The 27,165-nt window shown below is 40.1% G+C and overlaps 2 protein-coding genes across 4 annotated transcripts; one reads left to right on the top strand and one right to left on the bottom strand.

The window, feature by feature from the left end:
* Positions 1–574: 574 nt before the first annotated feature.
* On the bottom strand, positions 575–18,198 carry cab39 (calcium binding protein 39). The gene is made up of 9 exons (XM_034114534.1): positions 17,978–18,198; positions 11,976–12,131; positions 8,798–8,962; positions 6,365–6,483; positions 5,308–5,476; positions 5,027–5,086; positions 3,829–3,894; positions 2,636–2,779; positions 575–2,528 (listed from the first exon to the last, which is right to left on the bottom strand). The coding sequence occupies exons 2-9, from the start codon at positions 12,087–12,089 to the stop codon at positions 2,340–2,342; spliced, it is 1,026 nt and encodes a 341-aa protein (XP_033970425.1). The 5' UTR covers positions 12,090–12,131; positions 17,978–18,198; the 3' UTR covers positions 575–2,339.
* Positions 16,417–25,523, top strand: her8.2 (hairy-related 8.2). Of its 3 annotated transcripts, XM_034114536.1 has the most exons (5): positions 16,417–16,729; positions 20,164–20,410; positions 22,179–22,274; positions 23,261–23,333; positions 24,926–25,523. In XM_034114536.1, the coding sequence occupies exons 2-5, from the start codon at positions 20,348–20,350 to the stop codon at positions 25,174–25,176; spliced, it is 483 nt and encodes a 160-aa protein (XP_033970427.1). In that variant the 5' UTR covers positions 16,417–16,729; positions 20,164–20,347; the 3' UTR covers positions 25,177–25,523. The 3 variants fall into 3 exon arrangements, with proteins under 3 accessions (XP_033970427.1, XP_033970426.1, XP_033970428.1); XM_034114535.1 differs by lacking the exon at positions 16,417–16,729 and having other exon boundaries at positions 19,771–20,410; XM_034114537.1 differs by lacking the exons at positions 16,417–16,729; positions 20,164–20,410 and adding an exon at positions 21,938–22,039.
* Positions 25,524–27,165: the final 1,642 nt, after the last annotated feature.

The following is a 27,165-nucleotide window of genomic DNA, read 5'->3' as shown; positions in this document are numbered from 1 at the left end:
AGTCAATCTGCACACGTGAGGATGAGATTTAGCGGCACGTGTGAATATTAACTGTTTTGGAGTTCTGAGAAAAAAAGTCACAATACTGACTTTTTTTTAAGAATTGTCTTTTTAGATTCTTTCATTTTTTAAAGAATGATATGTTATTTATCCTTACTTTTTTCCCTCAGAAATCTGACATTCTTCACACAATTCTGACTTTTTTTTCCCTCAAAATTTTGTATTTTTTTTGTGAATCCTGTCTTTTATTTTAGTCCTTACATTATTTTCAGAATTGTATTTTTTTTTTTAATAGATTCTATCATTGTTTTAATTCAGACTTTTTTTGTCAGAATTTTAACTTTTTATTCAGAATTCAGACTTTTTCCTCAAAAATCTGAACATTTTCTCAGAATTCTTACTTTTTTTCATGTGGTCTTCCGAATAAGTGCTTTTCTTATTTTTCAATAAAGAGTCTTGTTCATTGAGCTGCTATAGTACGCGTGAACTCTGATGTACACATTTCTACAATGGATCATTTGCGGTGAGCACTCTAATGTCGCCACACCATTTCTGCACACAGGACGACAATGACCACAGCATTATTTTATTCCAAATGTTTTTTTTGTTCTTCTTTATTATGTTTGTAGGGCCCAGGCCTTTGACACTGCTGAACGCACCCACACGCTCTAAGCTGAAACTGGCCTCAACATACAGCCAAAAGTTTAGTTTGACATTTCAACGTTAAATACTAGGAAAAAAGAAACAATTCCAGTACAACATCTTTTAGTAGAGCATCATGCACAGCCAGTGGAGGAGCATGCGTGTTCGATGCGGATGGAGGGACTGCCGGCTCTCTGAGTATCGCACGGATATTTCCTTACTTGCATGTATTCACTTTTAATGACATGCTGTTAATGACATGCTGTTAATGAACACATCTGCCTTTTCCACCATGAGGACAATCCAGCATGCCCAGATGAGTCCGCTAGTCACGATGCTTTACACTAAAACTTGTACTGGAATTATAAACCAAGAAAGGCTCAACATGAGGAGAAGGGGGGGGGGGGGGAAGTAAGAATGGTGCTGACGAGTTCACCCCTGAAACACTCTCTCTGTGGGGCTCACTGCTCTCCCAGGCCAGAAGCAAAGTGGTTGAGAGTAAGACAAATCAAGTTAATGAAATAGAGGAAGGGGGTGAATCCCCTCGACTCCGCTCAGCACCTCACAAAGTGCACAAACACACAGCTTTAATGTTTCAGTTAATGCTCCCCCAAACCCCTCTTCTGCACATTTTCAGCAATCTGAGAGATACTCGAAATGTAGACGGGAGAATAAAACACATCCAGAGCTAATACCATGACATTCCTCCACATTGTTAATATCCTATAGGTTAGCTAAATGTGAGCCTGTATGTACAAATAAACCCAACAGCAACCATTTCAGCAGTAAAATGTAAAACAATGTCACTTAACTTTTTGTATGGTTTAGAAAGTCATAAGGTTACAATTAACCAACAACGGGATGTTTAAGGTAATATATATATAATATATATTCATATGTCAAGGTTAAACAAAAATCTACAAAGCAAAAAAAAGGTATATGTACACGATCACCCTTTCCCAGAAAAAAACCAACTCTGGGGGCTTCACTGAATCCACACCTTTACACCCCTCCCTCCTCCTCATCATCATGTGCTTTCGGTGCTGTAAGAAAGCACACAGGAGGTCAATGGTTCTGTGATGGCATCTGAATCGCTGAAAATGAACCACCGTGTCTTTATTGGATGAAGGCATAGATGTGATGCACGTGCACGCCGAGTCTGTGGCGCTGAACATGAGCGTCAGAGCGCGCTGGGTACAGCCATGTCACATTTCAAGGCATGCAACCAACACACCAAATGTTCAACTCGTACCATTTCCATCACAAGGTCTTATATTCTTGCATTATGTGTGTATGCATGTTTTTTTAATGTAATACATGTGTGTGTGTGTAAAACTGTGTGTCAGGAAGTCTGCCTAACTGTGAGTGCACGGACATTTTCTGTCACACTATGTTCGATGGACTTCTTTCATCATAATATACCTAACATGTCTCAATGTGCAAGAAAGAAAAGCAGCAGCAGCATCTATTATTTTCTCTTATTTCTTTTGAAGGAAAAATACTTAAAAAAAAAGAAAAATAAGTAAATAAAAGTTCACGGCGGAGCAGAGGAGCTGTCGACTTCCTGATGAGTTGATGTGGGTGCGTTGGTTTAGTTTCCTCTTGTTCAGAAACCGGCTGCTGATGGGTCCGTTAAGCAGACTTTGTCCGGATGTTTTCTTCCCCCCCCCCCTCACCCCACCTCTACAGCCTTCCTCTCAGGCCTCCTGGGGGGCCGGCCTCTTCAGGTCCCGGATCTGTTTGACCAGGTAAGTCTTTTCATCGTTGAACTGTTCGTCCTCCGTTCTGTCGTTCTGGAACTTGCTGAGGAACTCGATGAGTTTGGTTTGGTTCTTCAGCAGGATGTCCAGGATGGGCTGCGTCTTGTTGGGGTTCGCAACAAACACCTGGTAGTTTAGGGAGGGGAGGGGAGCGGGGGGGTGGTAAGGATGTTAATATGTGAAGATAATGTATATCTGTGATATGGTTTAAAAACGGTGTCTTTAATGTTTACCTTAAAAACGTGGAAAGCCTCAAACTGGATGTTGCGGCTCTTGTCCCGGAGCAGGTTCATCATTAATTTGAGATTCTCTGGCCTGCTGATGTATTTCGTCATTATGGTGAAATTGTGTCGGTCGAGAAGCAACTCGCCCAGTAACTAGATGGTTTCAGAGTGAGAAACAGAATATAAATACAGGGTATATGCAGGCATCCTGAAGTCAAATGTAATACCTTTTAAGACCTTTTTTAAGACCCTTTCCATACATTTTAAGACCTCATCGCCACTTGGAGTTTTAACCGGTTACAGTGGCGACACACTTTACCTCACATTGACTATATACAGTATTGATTGTCCTTCCTCCTTATCTTCCAACCATTTGGACGCAAACTTGCATTTCCCCATAACGATGTTGTTTAACAACCGGCGTAAACGGACCTTCGCGCGCTATCAAGCAGTGAGCGTGCGATGTCCTGTTCAGATGACGTCAAATCCAACGGGATGCCATAAATAAACTTCACAGAATCACACTACACACCTACGCAATGATTACATTCAGGCAGACTGTAGAATACAACCTCTTTGGACAATTTATATACTTATTGAAAACAAGCTACAAAATGTAACACCTTGGAAAATGCCCTTTAATACTTTTTACGTCCCCGCGGACACCCTGAAATATCAATATTTAACCTCGCCAAATGGACAGGCTTATTGCTTTAAGGTCCAATCTAAAATATAGTTAAGAAACCAACATGATGAGTTAGTCCAAATAGTCCTTATAACATCTGAAAACATAGGTACTCACACAACTACTGTTATCAAACCTTAAACTGAACCAGAAATCTGAGCTTAATTACAAACTTGAAAGAGATGGTTGGTTTCAATTGACGGTAATAATGTGTCTGTCTGTTTTCATTTTAATACAAATAAGTGACTCTGAGCTACACAATGCATGTTATTCAGCCTAAGATAAAGAAAGCAATCGATGTATTTATAAAATACAAGTGAAGAAGGCACCCGATGTTTAAGGAGCTTCAGAGCAACATGTCAAACCTATAAAGCGCTTCCACCACTAGATGGCAGTCTCGTGAAGGAGTTGGAGGTGGAATGGTTTTAGAGAAACCAAACACTGTGACCGTCTTAAAATAGATTTCTGAAAAGACTACATGAGACATGTTTACAGGCACGACACGCACACCCCTTACCTTGAGGGACTGCCTTTTAGTCACGTAGTTTTCAGAGTGGAGTAACTTCTCATATTCACTGAAGAACTAGACAGAAAGGAAGAGGAGAGAAGACAGGGAAAATAGAGGTGGTCAAGAAGCTGCTTTTTTTATAATTGTATTCATGTCTTGTATCAAAACACAATGCCTGCAAATGATGCACCTCACAGCTGATTTAGCGATGTGAGGAAAGAGACTTCCAGGTTTATTTTACATGTAACCGGTGCAAAGAAAACACTTCACTCCATCGAGTAATCTACAACATGTTGATTTCCACTTCAAGGCAAGTGCATGTTGCAATAAAGCAGCACCTCTTGTATAGTTTAATGAAGAATAAACACGTCATTCTTGCTGTCATGCAAACTCTATGTTTTTAAAGATAATACCTTAAAGGTCACCTATCATGCTATTTGTAGGCAATAGCATAGGTCTCAGATATATACAAATATATAAAAAACATGTCTATGAAGTGTTTTGCTCAAAATACCAAACAGATCACCCATTCTAGACATGCCTCATATCCCTCTATTTCACTTCCTGTTTCTAAAGTGCTGATTTTGGGTATAAAGCTTTAAAAAAAATAAAAAAGTAGGGGTCTGAGCTCATGCTGGACCCGGCAGCTACTGTCTAAACTAAATACTGCCGTGATGAAACGCCATATCATGGATTATCAAGGATTGTTTCTGAAACAGTATGGAGCTCAAAGGCTTTCTCTCTTGCCGGTTATACCACAAGGTGAGTTCCTTTTGATTTCCTGCTTCTTCACACACATGCTCTCCAGTACAGGTTAGCTCTGAGTGTTAGCGATGCTAATGTAAACACCGACCATATTACGTCCAAAACAGTCGGCATTGTTTCTGATAGCAACGTTTCTGATAGTGTTGTGGGTCCACATTTACATATTGGACGCAAATCTGTATCAGCTCCGTTGTAGCCCCGTTTTTAGAGGTTTGGGTACGGAGGAAAAGAGAGAGGGTTTTATTTTCTGACGCTGCGTGAGTTCCCCGACACACCGGGGACACATATTTATGTATCAAAGACATCAAAAATTGCATTTTGCATGATAGGTCCCCTTTAAAGTCTGAATGTTGACTTCTTCTTAATTAGCTCTCATCATGAGTGGACATGGGATGCATCCTCTGCTTTTTAAATACTATATCTCAGTGGAGTGAGGACTTACTCTGTCATAATGTTGCTCCAGAAACTCTGCACTCAGTAGCTTGTGTCTTGTGAGGAGGTCCTGCAAATAGAAAATGCAAAATATTAGGAAAATAAATGGATTTAATGATTATCACTTGGGCTATGAGTCTGTTCTTTAGGACACTGAAGGTAAAACAAACTGAAGCACAAGCTGAAATAATCCATTACATCAAATTAGTGAAACCCACGACCTGCTGTGGAGAGCTTGAAGAGCTTTGGGGAAAAATTGTAAAAGGAGTCGCAGAGGTTTTAACATCTTACTTTGAAAGTGGCGAATGCGTCCGAGGCGATGTCGAAGGTGGACATCTCCACGTATCTGAAGAAGTCGTAGAACTGCTCCGACCACAGCGTGATTTTGGCCAGCGGTTCATGTCTGATGCACTCCCTCAACATGATGCCGCAGTTTAGGGCGATCTCTGGAGACTCATACCTGCACAGAGAAGACACACATGAGAACACTTAACACTTAACACCACACACACACACACACACACACACACACACACACACACACACACACACACACACACACACACACACACACACACACACACACACACACACACACACACACACACACACACACACACACACACACACACACACACACACACACACACACACACACACACACACACACACACACACACACACACACACACACACACACACACACACACACACACACACACACACACACAACACACACACACACACACACACACACACACACACACACACACACACACACACACACACACACACACACACACACACACACACACACACACACACACACACACACACACACACACACACACACACACACACACACACACACACACACACACACACACACACACACACACACACACACACACACACACACACACACACACACACACACACACACACACACACACGGGGGGGGGAAAGGTCTTCACACACATTCAAGTAACATGTGTGTTGTTAATATACAGACAACTGATAGATACATCTTCAAATTGAATGTTTTTGCCTGTAGCCGTGATACAGACGCAGACTATGCTCAGGGGAGGGTTTTATAAAAATAAGGAGGCAAGACTTAGAACTATCAAACAAATAAATAACCTCTTCAATGCTCTGAAGCACTAGGAATGTCCTAATTAAGCAATTCCACTCAGAAAAGTGCTTGATTATTGAACAAGGACGACATCAATCGTGTTACATTGTGATTTTACAAGTCACAGCCGAGGCACGTCAGTCCAGGATGTGAATATGTCCATTTTGTAGCTGTAGGACTGCAGCTTTAATGTTTTAAAGCTACACGTGTACTTACCCTTTGAGCAACATGAAGAGGATATTCTGCTGGGTGCACAGGTACTCCACCGTGGGCGTCCGGGTGCCAATCTGACGCCGCAGGATGTTGTTGAAGATCTGAGCCACGTCTTTCTTACCCTGGAGGAAATAGACAAAGCAAACATCAAGACGTGATAAAGCAGCAGTTCATTTATGCAATACAAAAAGGGTTAACAACATACTTCCAAAGAGAATGCAATCAGGAGATAGAGAAACGTAGAGAGCCAAGATGCAGTTCTTAAAACAATGTATACTGTTTTATTTGATACACGATTTGGAAGAAAATGACATATTGCAATTATTTTTGACTCGTATAGCAATTGGGATCGAGGATGGATAGATTGTTTTTTGCATAATTATAATTGAAAATATATAACGAAGGGATCATAGCTTGATATTTCTGTATCTTTACCAAAGAAAGATTGTTTATTAAATCTGAAAAATGTCGTTTTGTGGGCCAGGACATCCATGCAGCACCACTTTATTTAAAATATTCAGGTTTAGCAAAATTAGATGACATTACGATTTCATTTCCAGCCCTTAACGTGATGTTAAAAGTAGCTGATAAGTGAAATCAATTATACATAATTAAAGGAAAATAGCTGTTCTTATTTGGTGTTTTAGCAAAGAGGAACTATATTATGTCCTCTTAAAATAAAGATAAGGATTTTGACAGCTACCAATAAAAGTCATCATACTGACAAACCCACTGCATGCTCCCATCGGAGAACACGTTTCAAAAAATGTTGAATCCCTGTCGTATTTATATGATTTTCCAATTGAGGCAGGAGGAGGGTCGATGAGGAAGATGATCACACACACAGTGAGTCATGCTGAGAGAGTGAGTCAGGTAACACTGCAGCAGCAGCAGTCTGACATATTGCAGGGAGACGAGTTTGCCCACAGAGAGAGAGGGAGATGACGTGGACATGCATCCCTTTTTCATGTTGATACGACACATTCTTACCATGTTCAGAAACATTGGACAAACCTCCACCGCGTGTGCCCACGTGTGTTATAAATGTGTGTAATAGAGCGGTGCAGGGATGACGTATTTACCCGGGAGTAAGCTGCGCTCGGGTTCCCTCGACAAAAAAAGCAATGGGATTTCTCCATAGGATTTTGGATAATAGCTCGAAATAAGGAAAACGAAGCTGTTTGATGAATGCACGTTTTGTTCAGACGGATAATATCCACATGTCTACCCTACTTTTATCATTTTCGAATCATAAATCTAATCGCCAGAAGCAAAATGCTAACGTTATGCTATAAAGGAACTACAGTCGAGTTCAGCAGCACGACTTCAACGTCACGCCTACTTAAAGGTGGGGTAGGTAATTCACTTCAGAAACACTTGTTATATTCCATGGAATGCTCTTAACATCCCGATAGCAATGAATACATGAAATGCTTTGACAATAAATACATACAAAAATATCATCTGTGGAAGCCGTGGCGCTGTAAAAAGCACGACCAATCATCTGAGCCGGCCCGGCTAAAATAACTGGATGGCCTACCTGCCTGTCAGCCTTTCATCTGTGCACAAACTTATCTCGTGCCCTCATTGGTCATGTGCGCGTTCGTGTGTGTTGGAGGAGGGGCTCTGTAAGGAAGTCTGAAGGAAGGGGCAGATTTTTTTCGGCTGCGTACTTTCAAATTCTAGTACACTCGAGCTGGTTTCTTCATTCTTACCTACCCTACCTTTAAGATCCATATTCAAACATACAGATTCTAAATTGTACAAGTTGAAGCGTTTGTTTTAACAGTTTGCAGGAGGCAGGTACTTGCTTACAAGCAGAACAGGGGCAAACAAACTTAGCGGGAGTGTTTACGTGTTTGGCGTAATGACGTACAACGGCTTCGACAACTTCTGTAGTCCTATTCAGCCACTTAACAACCATCGTTTTTCAGACACGTCAACTCTTTAAAAAAACGTGATCTGTCTCTTAAATGTGTGTCAACCTCAGACCTTATTTCCAGATATTTTCCTAAATCCTATGGAGAGATCCCATTGGCTCTGAGACCAGGGAACAGGAAGTGGTGAAATGCTAACTCACTTCCTGGTTTTAGGACTCGTCACTGCACCACTCTATATCAATCAGTTTACATTATGTATAAAGCCCAAATTACACTTTGTCTCCGGGGGCTTTACAGTGTCTTCAACATGCACCACCCTTTGTTTATAAACCCCTCAGCAGCGGACAAGGAAGAACTCCCCCCCAAAAAACGACAATAAACGGGGGAAAAATGTAAGAAACCTTGGGGAGAGCAACCAGACGGACAGACTTGCAATAGATGTTATAAAATAAATAAAATCACAACGTAGACAATCCAAATGACCAAAATGAAAACGTATCAAACATTAATTTGATATTTCTCTCCCTTTCTCTTACGAAATGTCACAAACTCTCACCTCAAATTCGATGAGCTGCAGGTCTGCTACGAGGGTGCTGAGCAGGCCGCTGTTGTAGAGCTCCTGAGCGAGCTGAGCCACTGCCTCCGTCTGGGGCTCCTTCTCATTCGTCCCATACAGGATCTCCTTCATGGCCACCAGGCTCTTTGACACCTCCTCTGTGGCCTGAATGCGATATGATAACATTTTATTTCCAGGTAAAGTCTGTCCTTTTACCTGAATGACAGCAGCTCCATTTGAAACATCGACAAGGACAAATATTGAAGCAAGAAACCAGTAAAGAGACATTAGCCGCTTTCACACCAAGTACTTTGTCGTACTTAGTTCCCAGCACTTAGTACCCCCATGGAACTAAGTACAGATCGCGTTCACACCGGAATAAGTTCCCTGAGGGAAGATTAGGCAATTGGGTTTACTAGCAGGCCGCAAACCACTTCACGGCGTATACTGCCACCTGAAGTCCCCGGCCGGAAGTCCCCGGAGTTGGGGACTGGCTTCAGTAGAAGCTGCTGGGACTCCCAGCAGCTTCTACTGAAGCCTTCCGAGTAAATCGTCAGAACGCAGACACCTCCTCATCACTCCACCACTCCCATGTTTTTTTTTTTGTGTTGCCATAAGTTATTCTCTCTCCGTTGGTGCGTGGGTCTAATGCTAATAATGCTAATGCCAGCAAATACAATGGCGTCTTCACAAAACCTTTCCGAGTTTTACGGGGCGTGGTTTGCAATCCGCCCAGCCAATCAGAAATTGGAACTGTTTTCTCTCCAGGATGGTACCACCTCTCTAGCAGGCACTGAAAAGGGGGTAAAAGTTCTCATGAACTAAGTTCTCTTTTTGGTGTGAACGCAAAATCCCAGGAACTATGGGAACTAAACGGGAAAAGTACTCCGGTGTGAAAGCGCCTATTTAACATGATATTCAAATCTCTGAAGACCCTTTAATGCTCCTGTGTGCTTTTATTTTATTCTATTTTTATCCTATGTTTTATTGTGTTTTTATTGTGTTTTTATTTTGTTGTTTTTGTGTTTTTAGCACTTCTTAACACGTGGCTTGTGTGGTCATTTATTATTTTATGATTCCTATGATGTTTTGTCAAGCACTTTGTGAATTTGTCTGTGAAAAGTGCTTTATAAATACATGTTACTTACTTACTTACTAATGTACATTTGACCTGCGATTCACTGTGTATTTAATATAGGCATAGGGTGACTCGTGGACAGAAGAGTCTAACTTTCCTAAATCAAAGGGTTGACCTACAATCTTTGAGCAGACGTGCAATTGGTGGAGCAGCTTTGACATTAAAGCAGTGGAAAAACACACAATCATTAACACGTTGACTCATTTTCTTAAGTGGCATTATAGTGCTCTTACAGAACTAGTTTTATAGACATGCCTGACAACCTGCGCTGGTTAACTGTCAGGCAGAGATTCACGTATGCTTTATGGATTTGATCAGAACTGTAAAAGTGACTCATCCACCAAAGATATTATTATGGGAAAGGTTGTTTTTACTCGGTATTATGGATGCTCCGATCGCCAATTTTGGGGCCGATCGCCGATCGCCGGAATCAGTATCTGCCGATACCGATCGCCGATCCGATCGAGTGGGCGGGGCCTAAATGGAAGATTTAAACATCACTTTAAATCTTCCATTTAAAGTGATGTTTAAAACTCAGTTAATGGGGCTCATTCACTGGAGCTTCCACAAACAACAATCAACTTAATTATTACATTCAAATTATGTATATTATTCAAGTTTACATTCACTTTGGATAATACCACGGGAGAAATGAGCGGAAGCGCTCTCTCTCCCTCTCTCTCTCTCCCTCTCTCTCTCCCCCTCTCTCTCCCCCCTCTCTCTCCCCCTCTCTCTCCCCCTCTCTCTCCCCCGCTCTCCCTCTCCTGACAGCCCGTCAGTATCGTCTCATGCAGCTCGCTGATCCAGTAATGTGTGAGGCCGACAGTGAAGAATAAACATATTTATAACTAGTTTAGCTTGTTCCAGAGGTAGATAAAATAGCTAAGTGTGTTAGGTCTAACTCTTAGTGTGTGTTCTGCTCCGCTCACACCGCCCATCACAGCGGGTGGAGCTGCAGGATTTCTGCTTCACACACACGTTGCATACCGCTATTTTACTGTCTTTTTCGGACACCTTAAAATAATGCCAGACCGGTGAAGCCATTTTGGCGAGCTTGTTTTGCCGCGTACAGAGAAAAGTGTCATGTATTTTACGTCATGCGATCGGCCCTCGCGATCGGCATGTTTAGAGAGCACCGATCGATCGGTAGAGAGTGAGTATCGGCAGATCTCGATCGGTGACCGATCGATCGGAGCATCCCTACTCGGTATGATCATCACAACTATCAAACACGGCACGCAACAGGAAGACAGCTCCTGTTGCCTAACGTGAAAACAAATATGACGCAAAAAACACTGCCATGGGTCAGGTGTATATTGTTCAAGAGAATAATTAAAGGTGGGGTAGGTAAGTTTGAGAAACCGGCTCGAGATACACTTTTTGTTATATTCCATGGAATGCTCTTAACATCCCGATAGCAATGAATATCTTAAGTGCTTTGACAAAAAATCCATTAAAAAATGTCATCTGTGGAAGCTGTGGCGCTGTAAAAAGCACGACCAATCATCTGAGCCGGCCCGGCTAAAATAACTGGATGGCCTACCTGCCTGTCAGCCTTCCATCTGTGCACAAACTTATCTCGTGCCCTCATTGGTCATGTGCGCGTTCGTGTGTGTTGGAGGAGGGGCTCTGTAAGGAAGTGGCAGATTTTTTCCGGTTGTGTATTTTCAAATTCTAGCGATCTCGAGCTGGTTTCTCCAAAATGACCTACCCCACCTTTAAGATTGGTTCAAACTCTTATTTATTTCAGACACTATAAATAAACTGTGTCTCTGTATAGTTACACTATGAACTATGAGTTATATTGTGAGAAACATAATGAAAATAAGGGTGTGAGTAGAAAACTCCCTTGCTAGAAAACGTTTTATTGTATTATTTTTGACACCTTTTTTCCTTGGAATTTATCATGTATTTTTACATTTTTTATTTCATGTTGGGCCCAAGGAGGAATAGCCAATTCTAATTCTACTGCTAACAGGTATCCGAATAAAGACAAAGAGTGATGAGGTGATAAATCCTACGAGTTTAAGGTGAATTTACCTTTTCGGCCTTTTTGTCGGATATATCGTGCTTCTCGAGCACCGTCATGCTGTCCTTGAGGTTTTTGACGATGTCCGCCGGCGACTTGTGGGACTTGCCAAAGGGGAAAGGCATGGCGGAGCGTTACCACGAGCAACCAGGCAGCGGACTGTCCACCTGAGGGAGGAAACGTACAAATTTATCAGAGCTTTTTATACGAATCAGAATCCCTTTATTATTCGTCCCACAGAGGGGAAATGTACAACGTTACAGCAAAAGTGAAGAAAGAGACACAAAATAAAGCACTATTAGATAAAAGGGTATGCAAATAATATTATAAATTAAGTTACATTCGCTGCTATGGACAGTCTTGTACATTCCCAAAGATATTGAAGTGACTGTTATTTTGTATATATTGATTGTTGTGTTTTTTTATCTTAATGTGTGCATATGTATAAATGTGTCTGTTGATTGCGTATATATCGGATATACATATTTTATACATATGATATTTGTATTTTTTTATTCGGGATTGTGGGAAACAGTATTTTGATCACTCTGTCTGTACACACAAACAATAAAGTTGACTTTGAAAATACATGTATCCAATATACATATTGCACACAAGTGTTATTGCACAACAGTGGTGTCGTAGTCTGTGTTTTTTGTTTTACATTATTGCACATTGGTGTGATTTCACAACATATGGAGAGAACTGAACAGCACAGAAGGGTCAGACTTACATTAATGTACGGCAACACATTCATATATTAATTTAAACAAAAACAACACGGTCCCAGTGTTTCCAGGCAATATCTTTGTTATACTTTAAGCTCAAGCTTGGCGTAGCTCAATCTCACAAGCAGCTATAAAGACAGCTCAGAAATAGATGGTGTAGTCGGTGAAGATTACAGATATACAGCCAGTGACTCACAAATGATTCAGAATTGTCATGCAGACGTTGCAATGACATGCAAGTCTGGACAAAGGTAAAACAGATCTGAACAGTCGATATAACACGTACAACATGAGCTACACCTTTATAAAATAATACATTTTAAAACAGCAGCGTGGTTGGATGTTACAACTGTACGACTGAAATGACAGTGAAATGATTTGCATGTTAAAAAAAAAAGTAATTTAACCACAATTATCTTTTTAAAATGGGGCATTATTTTTTCACTAATTTCTCAATTAAGCTAGCCCACACCTGTCACTCACTGCTCATGGTAAGACGAGTCATCACTGTTAAATATTATTGAATACTCTCTCATCTCACGTCTATTTTTTCTTCTTCCATGATACTTCATTCACTTTTTAAATCAAGTTCACTTTCTACCACGATAGCAAGATGGACAGCCTTTTTATGATATGGTCAATGAGCTTCTTACTAGATAGCACTTATATACAGATACAGATAACTAAGTGCTAATTATCCGATCAGTATTATGATGTAACGTTTAATTTCTAGCCCAAGTGTAGTGTCAAAAAAAAAAACGCAGATCCCGAGAGAGAAGGAGGAAGTACTGTTGGAGCCTATCTCCGAAAAAATATGTTGTTAGTGTTCCTCTTTCAGACCTATTTTTGCCCTGGTTTCCCACTCAAGTGCACATTAACAACCTGCTGTTAAACATACGACTAGCCCCTAAAGCAAAACAGTGGGGCTAACCCTGATTAAAAGTCCATTGCTGGAATTGAATATCATTAAATTGGCCAGGTTGAATATATAAAACACACTGGCAGAAAGACGATGCATTTACGCAACTTGAGTAAACGTTATATATCTCGGTATGACCTTTAATGCTTCATGAGTCATCGGTGATGTTGTGAATCATCTGGTCATCGTCAGTGAATGATTAACCAAGCGTTGTTTACCATGACATAGCCTCAGACCTTTGTTTGACCCTCTCCCTGCAAAGTGAGGTAAACAACACCTCACTAAATATATACAGTACTTTCTCAGGTAACGTATTTAGGTCAGTAAACTCCTCCGTTAACAAAACACAACAAAACATGTGAAAATGTAACCACAGAGATCATATCTCACTGCTGCTCGTGTTACTTAACAAGGACCCTTATCTACTGTACACAACTCCCTAACCCACTCAGCGGACCACCTTACACAAACTATGGGGCAAAAGGCAAGGTTTTTGAACAGACAAAGAAGCAGCCTAAATGTTCTTATTTGCTCAAGTACTAGGTTATAAATAATGACTATATGACCTATACCAAGAACTCAGAGAAAAAAACACATCAATACAACTTTGATTTAAACTCAGAGCTCAACGAATGTACAATTGTAAGGAAATTATGGCAGAAACAAATGCTGTTTTCAGCTTTCAAATATGATTCGCTGCTTTTCAAGTTTTTCATATTTAGGTTAATATCTTTGAGTTTTGGACTGACAGAGCAAGACATCTCACCTTGGATTCTGTAAAACTGGGATCAACATTTGCCACTGTTTTCTGACAATTTATAGACCAAACAATTCATCAATTCATCTCAGGGTATATGCAGGAATCCTGAAGTCACATGTAATACCTTTTAAGATCTTTTTTAAGACCCTTTCCATACATTTGAAGACCTCATCGCCACTTGGAGTTTTAACCGGTTACCTTGACGACACACTTTACCTCACATTTACTATATACAGTATTGATTGTCCTTCCTCCTTATCTTCCAACCATTTGGACGCAAACTTGCATTTCCCCATAACGATGTTGTTTAACAACCGGCGTAAACGGTCCTTCGCGCGCTATCAAGCAGTGAGCGCACGATGTCCTGTTCAGATGACGTCAAATCCAACGGGATGCCATAAATAAACTACACAGAATCACACTACACACCTACGCAATGATTACATTCAGGCAGACTGTAGAATACAACCTCTTTGGACAATTTATATACTTATTGAAAACAAGCTACAAAATGTAATACCTTGAAAAATGTTGTTTAATACTTTTTAATAACCTTAATTTTCGCTAAATTGATTTATCAACTTTTAATACTTTTTAAGACTCCGCGGACACCCTGCATCTGTAAAATAAATAATTTAAAATGTAAATAAAGTAGCAGCACTAATCCCAATATCATGATCATTTCAGCCAAGAATGTATTTAATTCCAATATGCTCCTTTTTGACATGTTTTCAAGATGGTGGGCTATTGATGTTTGCCCCAAACACTATTAATTAGGTACAGATCGAACACTAAGAGCCACTGATCTGAGAGTCTGTCACCAACCTGAACTCTGAACACAGGAGCAGTGTAGTAGTCACAAACTGGTCCTCTTATTTCTTGGCAGGGAGTCCACATTTAGAAAGCAACGCTGTGGCCAGGAATATAAACCAGGCACCAGCACCGAGGTGGGCGTTCGTAAATGATGTGTCATGTGTGACAGAGTTGAAATATAAAACGTGGTTCACAACATGGTGACCGAGGCACTTTGCTCGATCAATCTAGACACCTCGACTTTGCCAGGTCAAATCCGTCTTGACAGACTAATGCAGAAGCGCCTCGCTACCTCTGATCAGTGTCACTGACGCAAATAGGAAGGAAGCATATGGTAGGTTCAAAATGAGCTGGTGGCTGATAACAAATAATTACCATAAACTCACCCTAACATGGGCTAGAGACGGAAAGGAAAGTAAGAAGTCTTTCAAATGAACCCAGCGTTTTGTTGGACAGAGAAGGCTTTACATACCTGCGTTTACGGCAGTAGTTAAAGGCCAGTAGTGGAATGTAACTGAGTACATTTACTGAAGTAATGTATTTAAGTAAAACATGAACGTACTTTTATTATACTTGAGTTTTTTTCAATTCATGATTCTTTATAGGTAGGTAGGTAGGTAGGTAGGTAGGTAGGTAGGCAGGTAGGTAGGTAGGTAGGTAGGTCTGCACAATGACTACTTTTACTGTTGCTACTTTAACTATATTTTGATGATAATACTTTTCTGCTTTAATTGAGTTACAGTAAAAGTCCTGCTTTCAAAAGGTAACAGAGTATTCCTACACTTTGGTACTTCTACTTTTACTCAAGTACAAGATCTGACTACTTCTTCTACTACAGTATAGTGTGTAATCTTAGACACTGTTGTGAATGCATGTCTTTTTTACTGTGAATAAGTATATATAATATGCTTTCAATGTTCATTTTATGTTTTCTACTAAGATAAGAATAAGAAGTACTTTATTGATCCCAATTTGGGACATGTTTGTGTCGCAGCAGCATAAAAAGACATGGTGTTGTACAAAACAAATTAAAAGACAAGAAATAAACAAGAAAGTAGAAAATATACATGTTGAATTTACAAAGTAACAATAACAAGATATAAAGCAAGGTATTATATATACATAAGTATGTGACAGATGGAATATTACATATTAAACTGAATATATAAGTGTAAAATGTACAGTGAAGAGAGAAACTATGGAGCAGAGATTTCTCTACCAGCCAGAGGTGATTTGTTACACAGTGTTATTGCAGTTTTTAAGAACTATTAAGAATATTTTTGTAATTCTTGCACAATGACTGTCAACAATGCTGCTGTGACAAATCTTTATTATTATATTTTTATTCTACACTCTGTTAGTTCTACTTTGTTTTCAGTGCAGGACTCTTCCACCTGGTCTGTAGGTCAGGGTCTGACATAGAGCACCGCCCCTCTGGTATCCATGCCTGGTTTGTGATGGTGTGAAGCCAGACAACTTTACGCAATGCTAACAAAAGGGATACTTGCTCAATGTGTTTTAACATCACGGCAGAACCGAAGAGAGGTGTGTGATTCAGCTACCCTTTCCCTTTCACCTGAGATCTTACTTTGTATCCGTTTGTAGGGAAACGTGGCCTATTATATATCAATCACTGTCCACCAAACAACCGTGCTAATTGGAAGTGTGTGTCGACTCACAGCAGGCCTCGGCGGGCCTAATCTTTACAGAAACTCTCAATCTTATTAAGATGTATTCAAAAACAGCATAGACTTTGAGAAGTAACTATGTTTTAAAGGTAGAGATTTGTAAAGTAACGTTGACATTGCTAATGACAGTTTGGTATCCAGCTCTGCTAGCTAAACGTTAGCCAGGCCTCGCGCTAGGAAGTGCGCGCCGGCCGTTGAGGCAGATTTTTATGAATGGTCGTAGTGGCCAAACGGTGGTACTACAACTCCAGTGACGTCATTTTGGCCCAAAAAGACTTTTCCCCATTTACTTACATTGGTAAAAAGATGTCTGTAAATTAGCTTGTAATTTTTGTATATGTTAATAAACTACCCAGCACGTACACTTTTATAGCCCCTATTTAAATCCATAGGGTGTAAAAGTTGTAAAATGCGCTTAAAAAAAAGCTGAATCCAGAGTTATTTTCCCTCTCCATTCATCTTATAACTTCATTCTTATTTTATTCCTTTTTGTTACATTTTTATAGTTATTTTATTCCCGTTTTATTCAGTCCTGTGTTGGTATTAAGTGTCATTTTTACTCACAAAGCTATGTGTTAGTCTGGATATTACCTGGGAAGGGGGAGATAGTATTGTTTTATTGTTGTACTCTTTGAGTTAGGTGTTGTATATATATAACGTTAGATTTGATTTGATTAAAAGCTGAAACCAGATCTATTTTCTCGCTCCATTCATTTGACTGACAGAGAGCTGTAGATCAGAGGCGGGGCTTAATGAAACCTCTACTGCGCACGCGTAATGGGCCCACATCCGGGTACTGTCTGAATCTACCGTCTCTCTGTTTTGGCTTCATGCGCTACTGAGCAACTACATAGGAATGAACGGAGTTCTCTTTATACATCCATGCGCTAGGACCATAAAGCCCATGCCCGACATTAGCACATCACAAACGGCAGGCAATGTTCAGCTTAAACGTTTTCACTCATTAAGAGCTGTCAAACAAGCAAAGTAACGATAGATAATGTAGCTAAGGCAGCCGTTGGTGGCTAAAGTAGCCTCACACCACAGTGCCTGCAAATAGAATCATGGCTTTATTTACACACACACACTCACACATACACAGTACCTTGTTAAACGGCGTTTCCTCCGGTTTCCCCCGCTTTGTCAAGACAGCTAAAGGCCACTCAGGTGCTCCTTGGAATAAAACCTGCTTTATTTTACCTCCGCTTGTTTGTGGTTGTGCAGCTCCTGTTTCCTAACGCTGTCTCTGAGCTGGTGTCTCTGCAGCGGACTCTACCGCCCCCTGTGGTTGGCTGGTGTCATGGCAATAGGGACGCGTGCACTACGCAAGGGGGCGCTCCCTCCACACAAACATGTTACCAATAGTGATGTGACGTACTGCGCAGAGGCTGAAGCGTGTATCGGCTAGTGACGTCATCGATGAGAAACGAAGCCTCGCTGTCCGTCGATACCACGTGACTGCTTCAGATAGTGCTTCAGATCGATTAGAGAGCTCAGACCCTCACTTATGGAGGACGGAACTTGACATATGTATAGATAAATAAATGCATAAATAAATGTATGAATAAAAACATGAATAAATAGATACAGAAATAAATGAATAAATAAATAGACTAATAAATAAATTATTTTATTTATTTCATTATCAATTAATTTAATTAGATTATTTTAATTCTTATAATTGCATTTTTTTTTCACATCCCCTGGAGGTGTTCTTTGTGTCCTCCTCCTCCTCCTCCTCCTCCTCCTCCTCCTCCTCCTCTCCTTCTCCTCTTCTTCTTCTCCTCCTCCTCCTCCTCCGGACAGTTCAGCTTCTCTGCTCTACTTGCTTGTAGTTTTGGATGAATGGCCGCCATTGTTCTGCTTTGGTTCCCACGACCCGGCATTCGCCTGGCAGTCGCGTGGCTCTGACAGGGGCTCGCGCTTTGAGGGGTCTGAAGGTGTGTGTGTGTGTGTGTGTGTGTGTGTGTGTGTGTGTGTGTGTGTGTGTGTGTGTGTGTGTGTGTGTGTGTGTGTGTGTGTGTGTGTGTGTGTGTGTGTGTGTGTGTGTGTGTGTGTGTGTGTGTGTGTGTGGGTTGGGGGGGGGGGGTTCATCTGGTCAATCTGACATCTGCTCCTAACAGTTAAGAGCAGATGTCTGACATTAGAAAACAGGAGAGTGATCAAAGCTCAAAGCTGGCGACACACACTGCAAGACGTTTTGTTTTTTTATAGACTGACTGTAGTCCGTAGTTGTTTCTCAAAATGAAGTGAGGCTGACTCTCCTCCTGCTGCAGTTTTTTGCCAATAAGTGTTCTCTTACAAGGAATTTGCCTAAGGTTTTTGGTAAGGATAGAAAAATACAATAGACAAGAATAGTGAAGCAGCAAAAAACGAGTAAATAACTTATGTTAAAGTATCTAAATTGATCGCACATTGGGAAGTTTGTTTTGCAGGTAAACAAAGGCTTTGTAAATCTGTTAGAAATTGAATATTGAAAGAAATGACATAAACAATAAAGCATACAGTATATAGGCCTATCTATAGAGTATTTAAAGAATTAAGTATTCAGTTTATATACTCAAGAAACACTCAAGTAAAGTACAAGGCTCTCAAAAATCCAACTTAAGTACAGTATGGTTACTTTACAGATATATCCTCGAGTGATTTGCCGGTCAATTGTGTTTTTTGGGGGGGATAAGGATTGGCCTTTTTGCAGGTAGGGTAATGTTGCTCGTATAATGTAGGATGTTCATATATATTTTCTTGATTACAAAAAAAAACAAGAATCAGAATCAGAAACAGAAACAGGTTTATCACCGGGTAAGTTGACACGTACGAGGAATTTGACTTGGTGTCGTGGTGCATACATAAAAGTAAAAACACAGAAACACTACGAAGTTACGAAAACTATAATAACATTAAAACATATTTAAAATAATATGAAATATAGTAAGATATAGCAGTATGGTATGTGTATTTTATGTTTGTTACCAGACTTGTAGCCTCTCTGGGTCGAAGTGACACATCTTGCATACTGGCAAACCCATACTGGCAGATAAATAATGAAGCGATTTGTCGCTCTATTGTGTCTTTGGCCTTTTTGCAGGTATAGTGTAACGTTGCTCCTGAGAAGAATAGGCGAGGGTCTCCCTGGAGTAAAGCAGTAACTGCACACCCTTGTTCATCCATGGGAGAAGAGGAAACTGTTCTGTGTTGGGTGGAGGAAGAGGGGGAGGAGGAGGAGGGGGAGAGGGGTGCATGGTTTCAGGCTGGACATCTGTCGCTTGTGAGTGTGTGTTTTTTTTCTAGGCCGGGTCTCTGGGTTATTGAATGGAGCCAGTGACCTGTCAGTCTTGACTGATGGGAGCCCCTGTGTGGGAAAATCCCACAGCCAAAGAGCTCGGAGCATTCACATGCTAATTGAGGCGGATAAATAAGAGGGCCGCGCGGCGCCGAGGGCCCTAGAGACGAGCTGAGATCCAGAGGAGCAAACATGACCGCTTCATCCACGGCGCACAACGTGGGGAGACATCCCAGCGCCAAGGAGGAGAGAAAGGTATTTACATCTTATATATATATAGAGCAATATGTTTGTTAGGATCAGAGGTGGGAGAAGTACTCAGATCTTGTAGTAGGAATACTCTGTTACAAGTAAAAGTCCTGTGTTCAAAATATTACTCAAGACGTTTTTGGCATCTAAATGTACTCAAAGTATTAGGAGAGAAAGGTATTTACACTTTATGAATATAGAGCAATATAATCAGAGGTGGGAGAAGTACTCAGATCTTGTAGTAGAAGTAGTAGAATTACCAGAGTGTAGGAATACTCTGTCACAAGTATAAGTCCTGCATTCAAAATGTTACTCAAGTTAAAGTAGAAAAGTATTAGGAGAGAAAGGTATTTACGTATTGAGCGATATCTGTGTTATGATCAGAGGTGGGAGAAGTACTCAGATCTTGTAGTAAAAGTAGAAGTACCAGAGTGTAGGAATACTCCTGTTAAAGTACAAAAGTGTTTTAGCGTCTAATTGTACTTCAAGTATTATGCAGATTCAGAATATTACACATTATATGTTTAGATTATATTTATTGATCATTACAGTGTTCTCAAAGCTGGTAAAGGTGCAGCTAGTTTGACTTTTAGACTTTGTATACTGCAGGGTAGCTTGTGTTGTTTATAGTTAACATTATCACAAGTCTCTCAACAGTGTACTTAAGTAGAGTACTTGAGTAAATGTACTTAGTTACTCTACACCACTTGTTATGATCAGAGGTGGAAAAAGTACTCTTTCCTTGTACCTGAGTAAAAGTACCAGAGTGTAGGAATACTCTGTTACAAGTAAAAGACCTGCTTTCAAGTTAAAGCACCAAAGGTCAAAGTAGTCATTGTGCAGATTGGTCCATTTCAGAATAATATATATGATATGTTTTATAATGATTGATCATTAAAGTGTTCTCAAAGCTGGTAAAGGTGCAGCTAGTTTGAATGACTTTGTATACTGCAGGGTAGCTTGTGAATTTACTCCAGGTGGAACTAAAGTCTGATTTAACACTTGATTATATTTCACATCATTCATCCACATCTGTAAAGTAACTAAAGGTATTAAATACATGTAGTGGAGTGAAAGTACACCATGTACCTCTGAACTGTAGTGGAGTAGAAGTACTGTATAAAGTATCAGAAAATGGTAATACTCAAGTAAAGTATAAGTATCGGACCCATCTCTACTTTTGGGAAAATTAAGGGGAACATCATTTAGACTAAATAGACCACCTAGAACACATTTCTGACAAGAGACCCCCCCTCGTGTCAAATATCTGAAAAGTGACGTATATGTCACATTGGGCTTTAATGGTAAAACAACTCTTATTTTTAACTTCATTAATGAGGATGATTTTTTGGTTTAAATTAGTTTGAACATTCTTTGAATTGAAGAATAAGAACATATTAACTCAAGCACAAAAAAAAAGCTTTTGAAATGTAGCTCGTTATGTCACATGTGTTAGTCTGGCACATGGACATCTTGGACATGTTGTCATGGGAACACAAAGTCACATGACCTGGACCATGACCCACCAGACTGTTCAGTGTGTGTCAGTTAGGGACTTCATGAGATAAAATAAAGGCTAAAGCTGTATAAGGAACTTTCCAGAACATTTAAAGTTCATGTGACACCCGTGTCACGGTGGGTCCTTATGGGTTAAAGTTGTGCTTAAGTACAGTACTTGAGTTAATACTTGGTAACTTAACACCTCTGGTTATGGTACACAGTTTGGACCTCGTTGTCCTCTGCATTTCACTTAAGTTATGTTTAAATCTTTCAGATGAGGAAGCCGCTGATCGAGAGGAAACGACGAGAGAGGATCAACAACTGTTTGGATCAGCTCAAAGACACTGTGATCGGAGCGTTCAGTCTAGATGTGAGTATTTCATCACGTCTTACCTTCTCTGTAAGTAAACAATGGAGTCTGAGTCAAGCTTACTTCAAGGCAGAGGTGGTAGAAGTACAAAGATTGTGTACTTGAGTAAAAGTAGAAGTACTCAGGTCTTGTAAGGCAAGGCAAGGCAATTGTATTTATATAGCACCTTTCAGCACTACTACTACTCAGATCTTGTACTTGAGTAAAAGTAGAAGTACTCAGATCTTGTACTTGAGTAAAAGTAGAAGTACTCAGATCTTGTACTTGAGTAAAAGTAGAAGTACTCAGATCTTGTACTTGAGTAAAAGTAGAAGTACTCAGATCTTGTACTTGAGTAAAAGTAGAAGTACTCAGATCTTGTACTTGAGTAAAAGTAGAAGTACTCAGATCTTGTACTTGAGTAAAAGTAGAAGTACTCAGATCTTGAACTTGAGTAAAAGTAGAAGTACTCAGATCTTGTACTTGAGTAAAAGTAGAAGTACTCAGATCTTCTACTTGAGTAAAAGTAGAAGTACCAGAGTGAAGGAATACTCTGTTACAGTAAAAGTCCTGCATTCAAAATGTTCCTCAAGTAAAAGTAGAAAAGTATTATCATCAAAATATAGTGAAAGTAGCGACAGTAAAAGTAGTCATTGTGCAGATTGGTCCATTTCAGAATAATATATATGATATGTTTTATAATGATTGATCATGAAAGTGTTCTCAAAGCTGGTAAAGGTGCAGCTAGTTTGAATGACTTTGTATACTGCAGGGTAGCTTGTGAATTTACTCCAGGTGGAACTAAAGTCTGATTTAACACTTGATTATATTGTTTAATATTAGAGTGGTGTAAAAGTACATATATACCTCTGAACTGTAGTGGAGTAGAAGTACAAAGTAGCATAAAATGGAAATGTTGAACTAAAGTACAAGTATCTCAAAAGTGTCCGTAAGTACAGTCACTGAATAAATGTAATTAGTGATTTCATGCTCTCATCTCTCCACAGCAATCCAAACTGGAAAAAGCCGACATTTTGGAGATGACAGTGAAGCATCTGCAAAACATCCAGAGCAGCCACGGTAAGAAACATGTGTTCAAAGCGACGATTCAAAGCTTTCAAAGGCTCTATTTGTCATATGCAGAATAATATAGCAAAGTAAAGCACATAAAAAGGTTCAAGGAAGTCGCAGAAATAAGAAAGATGTGTACATTTATAATAGAAGATGAAACAGACGGTACAACTAGATCACTGTATGATGTAATATTATGTGCACATTTGGGTATGAGCACTATAAACAGATGTCACACGTGTTTACATATTATAGTTTGGATTGATCCTTATAATACTAACTGTCATCCCATTCATTTAGGTTATTCATTGAGTCAATATACGGTGAAATATGACCGTTTTTTAGCTTGATAGGACCATTACCATGTAAACACAGGGCACGAGATAAGTTTGTGCACGAGATGGAAGGCTGACAGGCAGGTAGGCCATCCAGTTATTTTAGCCGGGCCGGCTCAGATGATTGGTCGTGCTTTTACAGCGCAACGGTTTCCAAAGATGAATTTATTTATTAATGTATTTATTGTCAAAGCATTTAATGTATTCATTGCTATCGGGATGTTAAGAACAGTTGACAACATCTTTTTTAAACTTGAGTTATATTCCATGGAATGCTCTTAACATCCCGATAGCAAAGAATACATTAAATGCTTTGACAATAAATACATTAATAAATAAATTCATCTTTGGAAACCGTTGCGCTGTAAAAGCACGACCAATCATCTGAGCCGGCCCGGCTAAAATAACTGGATGGCCTACCTGCCTGTCAGCCTTCCATCTCGTGCACAAACTTATCTCGTGCCCTCATTGGTCATGTGCACGTTCGTGTGGGTTGGACGAGGGGCTCTGGAAGGAAGTCTGAAGGAAGGGGCAGATTCTTTTCGGCTGCGTACTTTCAAATTATAGCGCACTCGAGCTGGTTTCTCCATTCTTACCTACCCTACCTTTAAGTTTGTACATAATGGAGAAACAAAACTGAAAAATCACATTGTACTTGTGGCTTTTCTTGGCATATAACAATGATAGAAAACACAAGTACAAGATCATAAATAAAAGACAATGAAATAAATAAAATAAACGTCAAACTGAAATTCAACAGTCGTGGTTACAATTTGCAAACAGATGCATTGTGTAGTCTCCTGAAAAGCATATGCCTTAGCCTTTTTCCACAGTGTCATAAACGATCCATTTCTTCCATAGTTGACAACATTTTCCGGCAGTGGCTCAGTCAGTAGGGGGCTTGGACTGTGAGCCGTAGGGTCGCCGGTTCAAGTCCCCGACCAGACCTAAATATGGAGTGTGGACTGACTTGGAGAGGTCCCAGTTCACCTCCTGCCCTGCCGTGGTGCCTTGAGCAAGGCACCGGACACCCCCCTTCCTCCCTCACTCCCATTGCTCCTACTATTAGGATGGGTTGAATGCAGATGCCAAATGTCACTGTGTGTGCTGTGTGCTCTGCATGTGTGACCATTAAAAGAGGGGTTTCATCCTATATACAGTCTATGGTTTCATCTCTTCAATTCTATATTTGACTGCATGCATTCTCTACTTTGCCCACTAGAGGCTGCTCTAACCTCACTCCCCTCCTCTTTTCTCCCCCTGCAGACCCCACATTAGGCCTGGAGGCTCAGCAGAAGTACAGCACAGGCTACATCCAATGCATGCATGAAGTCCACAACATGCTGCTCACCTGCGAGTGGATGGACAAAACTCTGGGCTCCCGCCTGCTCAAACACCTCCTCAAATCTCTGCCCAAATCTAAAGAGGGGGAGGAGCCGCCTTCACCCCGAAATGATGCTCCTCTCCCAGGGTTCTCCCCCCTCAGAGGAGACCTGGAGATGTGGAGACCCTGGTGACCCTCTGGATGGTTGATTGATCCGTTATGTATCTTATAGATATGCTGCTCAGAAGACAAACGTGGGGCAGTTTTTGTTCCGGTGGTTATTATGATTATTGTGGATGTGCTATAATGATTCCTCAGTACTTCCCTTTAGAAGTCGACCTCTCGTAGCCTGCATTATAGAAGGCTCCTATTAATCTTTTTGTGTATTTATTGTATTAACTGCTTTATTTATTTGATATTATAAGGCATTTTAAGACTAAACTATTCTGCTTGCTATTGCATAGATGTGTATGTATTCCTCCTTTGCTGTAGGATTAACCCGAACGACAATAATAATAATAAAGCTTTTATTCATCTTTGTGAAAAATCATGTCCCATGTACAGTTGTTCATTTTGAAATCTGCTTTATTTGCCATGCAGTACAGAAGGACAGGAAATCACATCCAAACTGTTCAGGATATTTATTATAGTATCATACGAATCAAAACACACATACAAAATCAAATGAGGCATATTTGGTTGTTGTTTCTTTGTTTGTTTAAGCTGGATTTTTTTAGGAGAGGGAAGCTGTAGCAGAGCTGTGAAAAAGAAAAGAGATTAGCCTAAAGACTATACCCAGAAGACATTTTGAAAACAGTCAAAAAACTGCATATATCAATATTTGTTGACCTACATTTTGAATCAAATATCATCTAATGACTACAATGGGGGTCTAAACATTGATAGCTACATGTGACCCCATGCTGCAGCTCAAGGTGCCTCTTTATTGGGTTATTAGTTTTATATACTTCAAGCTGCAAACACTGGACGGTTCAGTCTCACTGTACAACAGACAGACAGGTGTTTTCAGTCAATAAACTCAGGTAAACACTCAACTTGCCCGGCAACACATGTCAGACTGACGGAGGAGAAACTAATCTGAGATGTTATCTGTGTTTTGTCTTCAAACACGACAGTGTGTGTGTATAGCATAATGAAAATAAAATGAACAGTGACTATTTTCAATGACAGTGTGTCTGTGAGCCAGCAGGAAACTCTTATTTTTACCTTATAAACAGTTATTTTCATAATAAAATGTATCAACAACATTGACTTGTTAAAGTACAGGAAACGCTCAGGTGTTTCTTCAGAGATCAACAATGGCTTTGTTCTGTTCAAAATGATTCAGTCGATCATGACAGTGAATCAGAAAGCATGAAAACAGGATCCTGAAACTGAAGCTTCAGTCATTTTAATATTCTTATTTACCCCTCTTCAAATGAAAAATATGTTGTTATTGAATGTCTGTCTGGTAGTTATCATGTGAGCTTCAACACTAATACATGTTGAATATATGCCAGAGTTTATTGTGTGGTAGTGCAAGTCTAGTCTCTTGAAATGGATGAACTATTTAAAAATAATACTCTAACAAATAAGACTGCACAACAAAGCCCTTAACACTGAATACTGTCAAACTTGTATCGTAAGTTTATCAATTTACCTTGAATCAGAAAGAACCACAATATATGTTTACATATAAGCTTCTTACGAAAACAACTATATATATTTGTATGTAACCCCTTTGTAATCAACAACATTTTTAATTAGCTAACTCGATTTCTTTTCTCAGTAACATCTCAGAGGACTGGTCCCTCCTTAAAACTGGTCAGGATTGATACGTGTTTTTCAGTCTTCATTGTAAAAGTGTATCTTCAATTAAAGGGCCAGTGCACACATTATTTAGCAATATATTTTTCTGACTTACCTCCAGTGGTGTCAATACAATGGAGAATATCATTTAATGATTTATTTTATATATATATATATACCCTTATTAGTCCCACAGAGGGGAAATGTACATTCTGCATTTGACCCATCCTAGTGTTAGGAGCAGTGGGCTGCCATGTGTACGCTGCCCAGGGAACAGTGCCTTGCTCAGGGACACCTTGGTAACACTTGGTCTTTCTGGGACTTGAACTGTTGAGCTTCTGGTTCCCAAGCCAAGTCCCTATGGACTTCACCA

This window comes from Trematomus bernacchii, unplaced genomic scaffold, assembly GCF_902827165.1.
Source record: "Trematomus bernacchii unplaced genomic scaffold, fTreBer1.1, whole genome shotgun sequence".
Taxonomy (NCBI): domain Eukaryota; kingdom Metazoa; phylum Chordata; class Actinopteri; order Perciformes; family Nototheniidae; genus Trematomus; species Trematomus bernacchii.
This window is presented reverse-complemented; position numbering and strand designations above follow the sequence as displayed.